The 12,529-nt window shown below is 35.2% G+C and overlaps 1 protein-coding gene across 1 annotated transcript; it reads left to right on the top strand.

The window, feature by feature from the left end:
* Positions 1 to 4,201: 4,201 nt before the first annotated feature.
* On the top strand, positions 4,202 to 10,121 carry LOC21385424 (LEAF RUST 10 DISEASE-RESISTANCE LOCUS RECEPTOR-LIKE PROTEIN KINASE-like 2.5). The gene is made up of 3 exons (XM_010103243.2): positions 4,202 to 5,080; positions 8,608 to 8,637; positions 8,733 to 10,121. The coding sequence occupies exons 1-3, from the start codon at positions 4,285 to 4,287 to the stop codon at positions 9,860 to 9,862; spliced, it is 1,956 nt and encodes a 651-aa protein (XP_010101545.1). The 5' UTR covers positions 4,202 to 4,284; the 3' UTR covers positions 9,863 to 10,121.
* Positions 10,122 to 12,529: the final 2,408 nt, after the last annotated feature.

Below are 12,529 nucleotides of genomic sequence, written 5' to 3' on the forward strand. Positions count from 1 at the left end.
AACCGCTGATGGGCCCCATTTCAACACCAAAAGTTGCAATTTTTGCACCATATAATTCTATAATAATTTCTATTACAAGGAGGCAGGAGCTAAGAAATGGACAGTCAGACTTTAATTTATCATACATTGTACGTCACAACAACTATTAAGAGTCAAGAAGAGGCAAGTCCATGTAGATTTTCCGAGAAAAATATCAAGAATAAATTAAGCTATTTATATAATAAGGGTGAGATTAAAATTCAACAAGTAGATTAATGCACAAAAACACTTGTTCAAACAAATCTCTATCTTGGTCAAGATTTCTTTTTCAAGACAAAATTGAGTGCGTCCAATTTTTCCAATTAATGCTCTCTTTTTACTACTACCACCAAGCTCACCAAGAAACAGTTTTTGCGCACATTAACTCAATTAAGTCAACAACTCATAAACTCTATTAAAATGAACATTTATAATAGGGTTATCAGCCGTAAGTCTCTAGATTTCACTTTGGAAAAGTTGTGATTGAGGTACCTTTCTACTAAATCACTCCCATGCCACTTAAAATGATTTCATGTCGTGTTGGACAAAACAATTGTGATGACTAATCGATGGAATTTTATTTTTTGTTGATCAAAAAAAGGGAATTTGGTGGTGCACTTTATGTCCTCTAGTCCCGTCAGCTATAGCAGCAATCTTGAGTACCACTGAGTACGTGAAAATAGCCTGAAGCAATCTCCCATCGACCATCCAATCGGTTTTCACTCCCTCCACCTATGGTGTGGCTCACAGGAGCCCACTTAATTGAAATTGTCCCACAGGGCTGGGCAACCTTTTACGCAAATGGAGATTCAAACCCTAGAAAGATAGGTAGAGGAGACCTAACAAAGGCATCTTTACCACTACACCACGACCGTCAATGGTCGATGCAATTATTTGATTACTCAAATAAAATTAAATGAACAACACAAAAAAAATAAAAACAAGGAAAAAGAAAAAGGAAAAAAGACTCAATTTAATCTTAAAGCTAGTTTATCAATTTCGCAAGTGCACAATTCGTCACAAGTAATAAAATAATAAGTCAGAGTATTGTCCCACGAGGATTGAGTTTAATTATAGGCCGAAATTGAAATTGTTAATGGTGAAAATTATTTGAATAACCCATAAAAAAATAAGACTATTCAAAGTAAATAAAACATAATAAATTGGCAATAAAAATTTAGCTACTCGGGGTTTTGATTCACCATAACTAATCCTATATGAGTTTCCTAACTAAATTAATTATATCCATTCCTTATTATTGTGAGTTTTCTTAATATATTCATTAATCCTTCTCGAACATAAACAAAATATTTCAACAAAGTATATTTCCTATATGTCTATAAAAATTCTAATCCTGTCAAGATTATTAAGCACAATGAAAAACTTAGAGATAATCTCCATAACATTTAAACCTAAATATTGGACTAGTTTGCAGAAATATGTTACATATTGGAAGATCGATCTTATGTGTTTCCTTTTTACATGTTCTTATTACTTTTTTTCTTTTTTGGTTAGATGATCACTTGGATTGTTTAGTATCTTTCGTAATTAATTAGTAGAGGATGAGAGAGCTCATTTGTCTACATTTCTTCATACTACTTGAGCACAATTTTTGACTGCATTGACACTACCCACATGCATATCTAGATTCGATATTCATGTTATATTGACGAACTAATTAGTTCCTATACCCAATTCATTGCAATTAGTTACGCGTATATTTTTACAATCTTAACAACTACGCCCTCGGTTCAGTCCACTACGTACATCTATACGTACACGCGGGCAAGAATTTTTATTTTAATTTATTTTTTTATTTTCCATTCTTTCCTTTTGCTCAGGACATGCATGGGTCAGACTTCAACTTCTTTTATTATTCAGAAAAGTACGTGGTCTAACTTATTTGTAGTCATAGTGACCTCTAACTGTGTCACATTGACTAATATTGGTCTTTGTAGTTTGTTCGAGACTTAAAGCCACATCTCTTTCCTGTCTCTATCTCTTATCTATATTCCATGAAAAATCTAACTTAGCGTTCATTGCCAAAGCATTGCACTGGGCCGTCTCCGAATTTTTGGCAAAATATGAATCAGCATCATTCAACAATTAATTTGGCAATTGTTTATAATACACATGTATCCTTCTGCCAAACCCCAACGGTAAATCTCAGACCAAAACCCCTCGCCATAACAATTTTTATTTTTTTAACCATCCGATTTTCGTACTGTGAAGACGATAATTCCGCGCAGTACTACTTCTAACAACTATTAAGTGACAAAAGAGGCAAATCCATGTAGATTTTTGGGAAAAATACCAAGAATAAATTAAGTTATTTATATAAGAAGGGTGAGATTAAAATTCAACAAGTAGATTAATGCACAAAAGGACTCGTTCAAACAAAACATCAAATGTCTTACGAGAGTTGATATTCTCTCTCTTACAAATCTCTATCTTGGTCAAGAATTCTTTTCAAGACAAAATTGAGTGCGTCCAATTAATGCTCTCTCTTCACTACTACCACCAAGCTCACCAAGAAACAGTTTTTTTGGCGCACATTAACTCAAGTAAGTCACAACTCATATGTCATTTTAGTCTCCGAATTATGCGCAATATGTCATTTTAGTCTCTAAATTATGTGCATTATGTCATTTTAGTCTCTAAATTTTTAACTATAATGTATAATTACTCCATAAATTTTTAACTTTTTGACCATTTTAGTCCCTACACACTAAAATTGATGTTGGATTTTAGAAATTTCATATAAATCATCACGTCCAAACGAAAATTACTAAAACTTTCACAAAAATAGTTATATCAACTAAGTATTCTCTCCACTTGTATTATAAATCATTGAAAACTAGAACAATTTACACTTATTGTAATTATTTCTTTAAAACTTTCAGTTAACGTGATTATATTTGAGAATTTTTCAGAAATCATTTGGCAATTTGAATGTGCATGGACCAAAATGGTCAAAAATCAAAAGTTTAAGAAGTATTTTTTTTAAAATTAAAAATGGGATATTTACATTTTCATACCCTATATTTTAAGTTAATTTGAAAAGCATACTTTTAGTTTTTCATTTCATCAAATTTTTACTTTTAGATTTGATTTAATACACAAATTGGTACCTTTTCTTAGTCAACATTCAATTTTCACATCTAAATTATCAAAAATACCCTCAGATAAAGAAAATTGAGAAAAATAAAATACTTTAAAAAACTTGAAAAAAAACCTAAAAAAAGCTTTTCAGAGAATGGATCTTTATATTCAACTTTATCTAATAAGTTTTTCTTTTTTTTTTTTAAAGAAAAAAAAAACACAACCCAAAAACCAATTTGATGAATCATGATTTTACTAAGCTTTGAGAGACAGAGTTATAGTGCAACAGATCCTATGCTCGTTGTTTTGGTTTCGCTAATTCATCTCATTTTTGCTTAGCTCCGGTGCTCATTTCACTGTAAAAAATGTTATCAATTGAAGGAACAAAATTCCTTCAGTTAGATCAGACCAGTATTAGCTTCTAAATTCCTATAATCGACTCCATAAATTATTAAGTCGATTTGAGAGTTCACTGTACGTCTATCCTTGCCATTTGCCAAAGAAAATTTTAAAAAAAGAAAAATAAAAAAGCGAGAGAGAAAGAGAGAAGGCTTGGAGTAAGAAAAGGAAGTTAATGTTAGAAACTGATGGAAATGTTACAATGGTGTTGAGTTGTCTAATTTATGAGTTAGACATTTTTAATTGAGGAGGCACAATTTGATTGGGGGTTAGCATATAAGGGGGGGCATAGTTCCCTTTTTAGCATGTAGGCCCCATAAAATATGTAAATAATATAACCAGATTCCCGGAGCCAAAGTTTGTGCAACGTCTTAGTTAATGTATCATCTCTTACCGAAACATCCTGGAGGTATAATACCATTCCACCCAAGTATCTTTGGTTAATGTATCATCTTACTTTTTTTTTTTTTCCCAACAATAATTAGTTAATAATGCTACGTTACTTCGAGGAATCCCCCAGTGCAGAGAATACGTTGGAAGACTCATAATACAAGTCAAATATTAGTTAAGAAAGACACTACCCAGTCTCTCTCATTTTGGAAAATTCAAACTAAATTTTGCAGCGAGTCTTGGTCAACACATCTTATCTCATTTTATTAGAAAATTGTGATTCTGTTAGCAGCTATCATCAAGAGAGCTCTGGTCATCAGCATTGATCAAAGTTAACCCAAATATCTCCATGAGAGCTTAGGTTAGCCTTCACTTATGGAATTACAGTTTTTCTTCAAATCCCTCTTCGCGGCCACCTTCATCTTGATCACCACTTTCCCGTCGTCTCGCTGCAAAGAAAACGAGAACTTCTCGGCGTGCACTCAGCCGTACGAGTGCGGCGACATAAAAAACCTTTATTTCCCGTTCTGGGGAGATGGCAGACCCGAAATCTGCGGCCACCCTGGCTTCAACCTAAGTTGCGTTAACAATGAATACCCTGTTATACACATCCAAGGCCTAGATTACCGCCTACTCAATGTCAGCCGAGAAATTAACACGATGACCCTCGCGAGGTTGGATCTCTGGGACAATCCTTGTTCACCAGATACCAGCAAAAACACCACTCTTGATGATATAGTCGCCGTCAATTACCCTCCAACTGTTGTAAACCTCACTTTAATCTACAACTGCACAAAGCCAGAGGAGTCACTTGGACAATATTTCCCAAATAACTTTTCTTGTCCCAAGGACGACGACCGGATTTCTTACTACGTACGTAATGAATCACAGCTTCAGGATTTGGAAACAGAGGGGCTGATCCGCGATCGTCGAGGCGGTGTCATTCAAGTTCCGGTTTTCAGGATTGCCCTCGATGAGATTGAGAGATCTGCAGCTGATGGAGTGCATAGCGTTTTGATAAAAGGTTTTGACGTAAATTACATGGAATTCCCACTCTGCAGCGAATGCGAGTGGTCAAGTGGGAGATGCGGGTCTAATAACTCAAACGGAATGGTTACATGCTATTGCTCTGGCGGAAGAGAGTACTTATATGTGTGTCCCCATAGTTCTGGTACGCATTTTTTTTCCCCTCTTTGATTTTCTTTTTTCTTTTTCATTGTTTTCAATCAAAACAACCTCACTTTAAGAATCAATCAGTACTTGGTAGTTAGGAGGAATAGAAATTCAGTTTAATTACCTAGTTAGAAAAAGCGTTTTTGCCATTTTGCCAATATATCTGTTTTCTGTGTGTTGTATTTGGCCGAAACAGAAGGGCAATTTCAGTTGCGTAGCTAGGTAAATGAATTCCCAACAAGTGAGTTTCAATACTTCAAACTATGGTTTTCGCTATTTAAAAAAAAAAAAAAAAAAAAAAACACTATGGTTTTGACTATTTGTAAGTAAGGTCGCGCGGTGAAAAACTCGTTTTAACTAATTAATATATTTAACCAATATCTTCGGAGTAAGTTTTTCTTCTGGAGAGTAACTAATTAATATATTCTTCTTTATCACCTTTATTATTTTTTACATTAACTGTTTGACATGTTAACTATACTATTTCATTTTCTATTTTAATAATAATATTCAAACAATAAATACAAAAAGTGAAAAAGAGAATCACTGTAATAGTGACGGTAGTATCTCTCATCTTTAGTCAGAATCAAATGAACCCATCCTGGTATATGATCTTAAATATGTGTAACTGCCGAGTGCATTATGATCTCCTATCCTAGCTATTCCATTGAATTTGGCAACGGAGTTTCGGGTGTGAAGTGTGAACTCTCTCGTTGACCAGAGAGAATGGTCACAAACCCAGACGCGCCTGATCATACAATTTTCTTGACTTTTGATTTTTAAAAGCACCCTCGGGACAGCCTGGACCAGAAGTAGGTCCCACAATCTTAAGTGTCTTAAGTAGTTTTGTAACAGTTGGACAAGCTATCAAGCAGTGGCTGAGCTCCTTAGGACAATTTCCCGTTGGACCTGTCAACGGTCCAAATAAAATAGCTAGGATTATTAATCCACAGACTTTAACCAATTGTTGGTTTAACTCTAACAGCTAGGATTATTAGAGTTAAACCAACAATTAGATAGATTATCATATTTTTTCTCTAATGCACATTTTTTCCATGCTAGAGTGTATGAGAAAAAAAATATCAACACTAGGATTTTTGAAAAAATCATGTTTTAAATTAAAATGATCAGAAAAGTTCCCTAAGTTTTAAATTAAAAGATATCTTTTTTTTTTTTTTTTTTTCACTGAGGTTGGACTTTATATATTGCATAAAATTACTGGAAGTGTGACATTTTCTTTTCTACACACATGTAACGGTTTTATCATTTATTTTTCATTTTTCTAAATGGAGATTAAAACATCGTGAAAATCTCACTCGCGCTCTCTTTCTCACACTCCCTCTCTCACCCACTCTTTCTCTCTCTTCTCTCTCTCATCCTCTATCTCTGGCCTCCTTCGCTCATGGACTTTGACACGATGAGTCACGCGGAGCAACGACTATCTGATCTCGCAAATGACGATGATGGGAGCATAGCAGCGTTGCCGGTGTGCCCCCATCATCGCTGGAGAAGCTAACGAGAGATATCGTAGGGTGGTTATGCGTGCATATGGATTTTAGAGTTTGAATGGGAGATGTTGGTAAATGCAAAATTTACATGGTAAATGTTTCATTTACCAACAAATAGATTATGTTCAATTTGATAAGTGGAGGATTTACGTGGTAAATGATGAATTTACTAGTTAAATAGATGTTTTGATGTTGTAAACAGTAAATTATTTTCTTCTAAATTGACAATTTACATAGTAAATTCATTATTAACCTTGTAAAAGCTTCGTTTATCAACATATGAAATTCTATTTAATTTACTAAATGGCGGATTTACGTGGTAAATGATAGATTTACCAATCAGCCAGAGGTTATGATATTGTAAACAATAAGTTACTTTATCGTAAATTGTCAATTTACATAGTAAAATTACCATTCTATGAAATAAAGGAATTGGGTTTATATGGTAAATGAAGAATTTTCCAAGTAAACGCAACATTTACCCCATTCACTCTCTCTCGTCTTCTCCCATTCTGTCTCCCATTCAAAGTTGTTCAAATCATGGAAGTTTTAGCCAAAGAGAGTAACATTTGATTGCGATCTTCATAGCTGCAGAAACTTGAAGAAAGATACCAAAATTTTCTTGTGACTTTTTGGAGTCTTTTTTGAACCGCAGATGCTTGTCAATGATCATACCATTTTCTAGTGGCTAATATTTTTTAACGTCCTTAGGCTACTTAGGTTGGACCCATTATATCTTTGCTTTTGCTTGAACCAGTCTTTTGTTTTTTCTTTCTCACCTCCTTTTCAAACTAAATCGTAAATTCAAATATAAAAACAAAGCTAAAACCAAGTCAAGAGGCTTCTTTATCATGCTACACCTACCACACACAATTTTCCTTTCTATGTTCTTTCTTTCAAGTCCATGCATTTCTTCTCCTATGTTTCCCTCTTCCTTTTTCTTGTCTTTCATCCAAATGCACATCCCCAAACTCTATAAGCCTTTCCATATATGCATCCTTGTAATCATTTTAAGCACATTTGCTATACCAACTCTTTCTATAGATGAAAAGTTCGCGGCTTGCGCACCTCAAACCTGTGGAAATGGACAGGAAATAAGTAATCCTTTATGGCTTTCTCATCAACAAGAATCCTTTTGTGGATATCCGAACTTTAAGATCATTGTAGTCATGAAAACCCGGTTCTAAGAATTTCGAATAATCATCAAGGAAATATTTTACTCAAACCATTCTTTTCTAGTGGCCAATGCTCCTGTTTACCATGAGAAATTCTCAGTTCCTCAAAACAAATTTTGCCTTGATGGAACACCATTCAGCTTTAGATCTGATCCCGTCAGTTTTTCCTTCTTTTACAATTGTACTTCTGAACCCTCTGAAAAAATCTTTCCGTATCGAGTCAACTGTGTTAGCAATGAAACCCACTATTCTGATTTTCTAATTTTTACTTAATTATGATTCGCATCCAATTATTTTTCCTTGTAGGCTTTTTTTATGTGTCAGCTAGATTCATTTAACCTTGTTTGTCTTGCTTCATCCAACTGTTTTAAACAAAATCTTCTATTGACTTGTATAGTCAGTTTAGAGTATTATACAGAAGTACAAACTTAAAGCAAATAAAATACATTTTCCATGATATGAGCCAATTCCTTCAATACCAAATGAATTTTCACAAATCATTATTTGTAGCATGCTTTCGTTCCTGTGCTCCATGAAATTAGATTTTGCTAACATATAGCTAAAATGAGTGAGTGTATTAATTATTTAACAGTTAAAAATTCTATAAGTTGTTAAAAAAATTACCGAGTTGCTGTATCATTCATGAGAAACAATCAAACTGTTGCTATCTTTGAATCAATAAGATCTAATGCTTCCTGTTCTGTTTTCTAGTATAAAAGTTGAGATTTTTGTTGCGGACGCTTTTGGGCAATTGTTTCCTAATTTTTCCGAATATCCTTTTAAATATCATATTGATGTTATTGGTGCTCTAAGGGTTGTGCCTTTTCTGATTTCTTTTGCAGGGAGGGATTGGAAACTCAAGACTGGCATAGGTAATATACTAATTCTTTTCATTTGAACAGTAACCCCGTCATAAACAGTAAAACTGGCGTACAATTCCTGAATAAATTTAGCACTGATATCACAGGTATTGTTTCGGGAGGAAGTGCCTTACTGCTCATTGGTATCATAACATGCTGGTGTAGATGTTCCAAATCCAAAAAATCCTTGACAAAGAAGACACAGAATGATCAGGAACCTGAAGCGTTTATTAGAAGCTATGGACATCTAACTGCAAAAAGATATAGTTTCTTTGAAGTCGAGAAGATGACAAAATCATTCAAGGATAAGTTAGGGCAAGGAGGTTTTGGTGAAGTGTACAAAGGAAAGCTACTTGATGGACGTCATGTGGCTGTAAAAATCCTGAATGCATCCAAAGGGAATGGAGAAGAGTTTATCAATGAAGTAGCAAGCATTAGTAGAACTTCTCACGTGAATATTGTCACTCTTTTGGGGTTTTGCCTAGATGGTCGCAAAAGAGCCCTCATCTACGAATTTATGCCCAATGGATCACTAGAGAAGTTCACGTACAAAGACAATCCTTCGCAAACCACTACACGCTTGGAATGGGAAAAACAGCTACAGATTTGTATTGGAATAGCTCGGGGGCTGGAGTATTTACACCGAGGCTGCAACACGAAAATTTTACATCTCGACATAAAACCACATAACATTCTCTTGGATGAAGACCTTTGTCCAAAGATTGCCGATTTTGGTCTGGCTAAACTTTGCCCAAGAAATGAAAGTATCATATCAATGGCAGGTACCAGGGGGACAATAGGTTACATTGCTCCAGAAGTGTTCAGTAGAAACTTTGGAGGTGTTTCTTCGAAGTCTGATGTTTACAGTTATGGCATGATGATTCTTGAGGTGGTTGGCGGAAGAAAGAATATCAAAGTTGGATTGAGCGATACAAGCGAAATATATTTTCCCGATTGGATTTATAAACATCTCAAACAAGGTAGCAATCTACAGTTGTGGCGGGACATGACGAGTGAGGAAAATGAGATTGCAAGAAAGATGATCTTGGTCGGGTTGTGGTGCATCCAAACGAAGTCATCAGATAGGCCAAGCATGACTAAAGTGATTGAAATGCTGGAAGGAAGTGTAGAAGCCTTGCATCTTCCACCGAACCCTTCCTTGTTTGCTCCAAAATCACCGGAAAGATTGCCACTTGAGCCGTTCCCAGAATCTTCTACTACATCAACTCTATGGTAAGCATTATTGATATGATAGAGAATCAAATAGTTCATGACGTTTGCATACTTTGAGGACAGAGCCCTTCTTTTTTTTTTCTTTTTTTTTTTTTTTTGTGTGTGTAAGTTTAAGGCTGTCATTTCAAGTAGAAACCAGCATAATATTTGAGGACGTGTTCTACTATAACTGAGGTCTCTTATAAGCAATAGATTGAAGTTCTGATAACAAAGACAATTTAGAGTCTACTTACAAGGCATCACTCCTTTTGATATTAAATAATATAAAACAGAAAATTCATAGTTAAGTTGTACTGTTGAGGTTATTTATAGAAAAAGAATGAGTCAGAAGTTAGACTCAAGCTTTAGGTCATATGTTTAACTTAACTCACAACATATCTCTCACGATACAAATGCTTCCCTCCCTAAAAGGAAACTTGAAGCTCAATACTATGGTTCTCTGCTGCTGGTCTAGCAATCCGTTTTGGAAATTACTATTGTTTTAATGTTACCAAAATTTATCCTATCAACGGAATCTTATGAATCGGACCAAGCCGACGACCGTAAGAATATGGGGACGGTCCATGAGTATAGTGTTTGGAACATGTAGTGGTTGCAAGCTGTGACAAAGATGACTGTATCTGTAAACAATTAATCAGAAAATGGTACCCAAATCGGAACTCTGAGCTCATATATTAATTGAAAAAATATGAGGTTTATGGTCTATGTCTCTATGCTATAATTTATTGGGACAAGAGAAATTCATGCTTTTTATATGTAAAAAGAGATGGCTAAAGAAAAGACATTACAATGGAAATTTTCATTCTTATTCATGTTTTTGCAAGTATTTGTCTGATGTGCATTGAACTTGTCATGCGAGGCAAATAACAGCCGATTCTGCAAAAAAATTCTCGAGTTTGCATCCTTTGTTAGAATATTTTTATGTGGACTTTCATAATCATAATAATTCACTCTGTAATTAATTAAAACATCTTATGGACAACTGTTTTAATGTGAATTAACACATGTATGTATGTGAAATATCGGTCCATTATAAGATGGACATTTGTTTTATTAACTCGCTTGAGGCATATAAACTCCCTCTATCTCATAATATTTGGTCAGCCCATTGGGCCAAATACCCTCTTTGAATGAATATTGAAAAATGCCCTTAGGCCTGTTTGGTTTATATAGGCAGCCACCCTTTATTTGGATGATGCATGGGGCATTTGTGGGGTGGTGGCCGAATGGTGGAGAGAGAGGGAGGAGTTCAAGAACCTCTTGCCCTTCTTTTTCCGTTTGCAGCTCCTCCACTCACTTCCGATCGGCCCATTGGCGGATTCCAGCGACCATGGATGACGCCTTCTGCTGTCCACCAAAGTAGAGATATACCTAAATCCCAAATAAGAGTTTTATGGCATTTTTGGATTTTTGGCTAGATTATTATTTTTGATCTTATTTGGATTGTGTTTAGATCATTAAAATCTAGCAAATGGTATCAGAGCCTATCTTATTGGATTTAAGACTGTAGGTTTTTTTTTTTCTTGAGCTTGTTGTGCACGTTCGTGCACTTCATGGGGTTTTGCTATTTATGAGTTTTTGAGTGAAATTGATGTTTAAAAACCAAAGAGAATGAAATTTGGAACAAAACCCATCTAAAAACATCAAAAATGGACAGCCGGAACTCACTTTTCCGGATGGTCGGGTCACGGATCCGATCAGACCCGATCTGCCAAGTTTCAGAGGTTGGGAAAGATTGAAACGACATGTCATTTTTCCATCCATGTGATATACGACATGTCATTTGCAAAGTTCACTGGGGCTGTCTCGATAGTGAAACGACATGTCGTTTCCATATGCCCCAAAACAACATGTCGTTTGCAAGGCAGATTGGGGCTTTCCTGCTAGTGACGACATGTCGTTTCCCACATTCTCCAAAACGACATGTCTTCTGCGGATAAAAAAAAGCCAAAATTTAAATCCATTTTAGCTCAAGGAAATGTTGTTTTGAGGTTACTCACTTCGAGTATAGCTTATAGGTGATGATTTCCTTGAGTTTCGTGGGTCGATTTGGCCGGATTTTATGTTTCAAAGTTTGAAAATGGCCGGTTTTGGGTTTTAATTTTCGCTCATGATTTTGAGGGTTTTAGGTCATTTTGATGTTACGGATCAAAAGAGGGTGAAATTTAGAGAAAAACCCCTTTTGAATCGTCAAAAATGGAGTTCCGGATGCCAAGATATGGCCGTGTCAGGTTGCGGGTCCGTTCGGGTCATTTTTGACCCGGCTGGAGGTCAAGGACGACAAAAATGACAGTGTGTTTTGATTTTGAGTTAAAAATGACATGTCGTTTGATAAGTTAAGTTTTGTGTTGTTTTGACATAAACGACGTCATTTTTCTGTTTGAGCAAAACGGTGTCGTTTCTAGGGACCAAAAAAAAAAAGTTTTGACCAAACTTTGACCGGTCCGTACAAACACATCTGAAGTTCGTTTTGACCACCGTTTTTGCCGTTGCGCTCCGTTTTTCATTTCCTACCTAATTAAATAATTTATTTTGGGTTTGGGTCACCGTAAAATCATGTTTTTAATATTTTAATATTATTAATTTTATATTTTTATGGGTGGCTAATTCTCACAATTTTCAAACAAATTTTTCTTGGGCATTTCGTATACAATTTGTTTGATGATTAATG

This window comes from Morus notabilis, unplaced genomic scaffold (assembly GCF_000414095.1).
Source record: "Morus notabilis unplaced genomic scaffold, ASM41409v2 Scaffold1693, whole genome shotgun sequence".
In the NCBI taxonomy this organism is placed as follows: domain Eukaryota; kingdom Viridiplantae; phylum Streptophyta; class Magnoliopsida; order Rosales; family Moraceae; genus Morus; species Morus notabilis.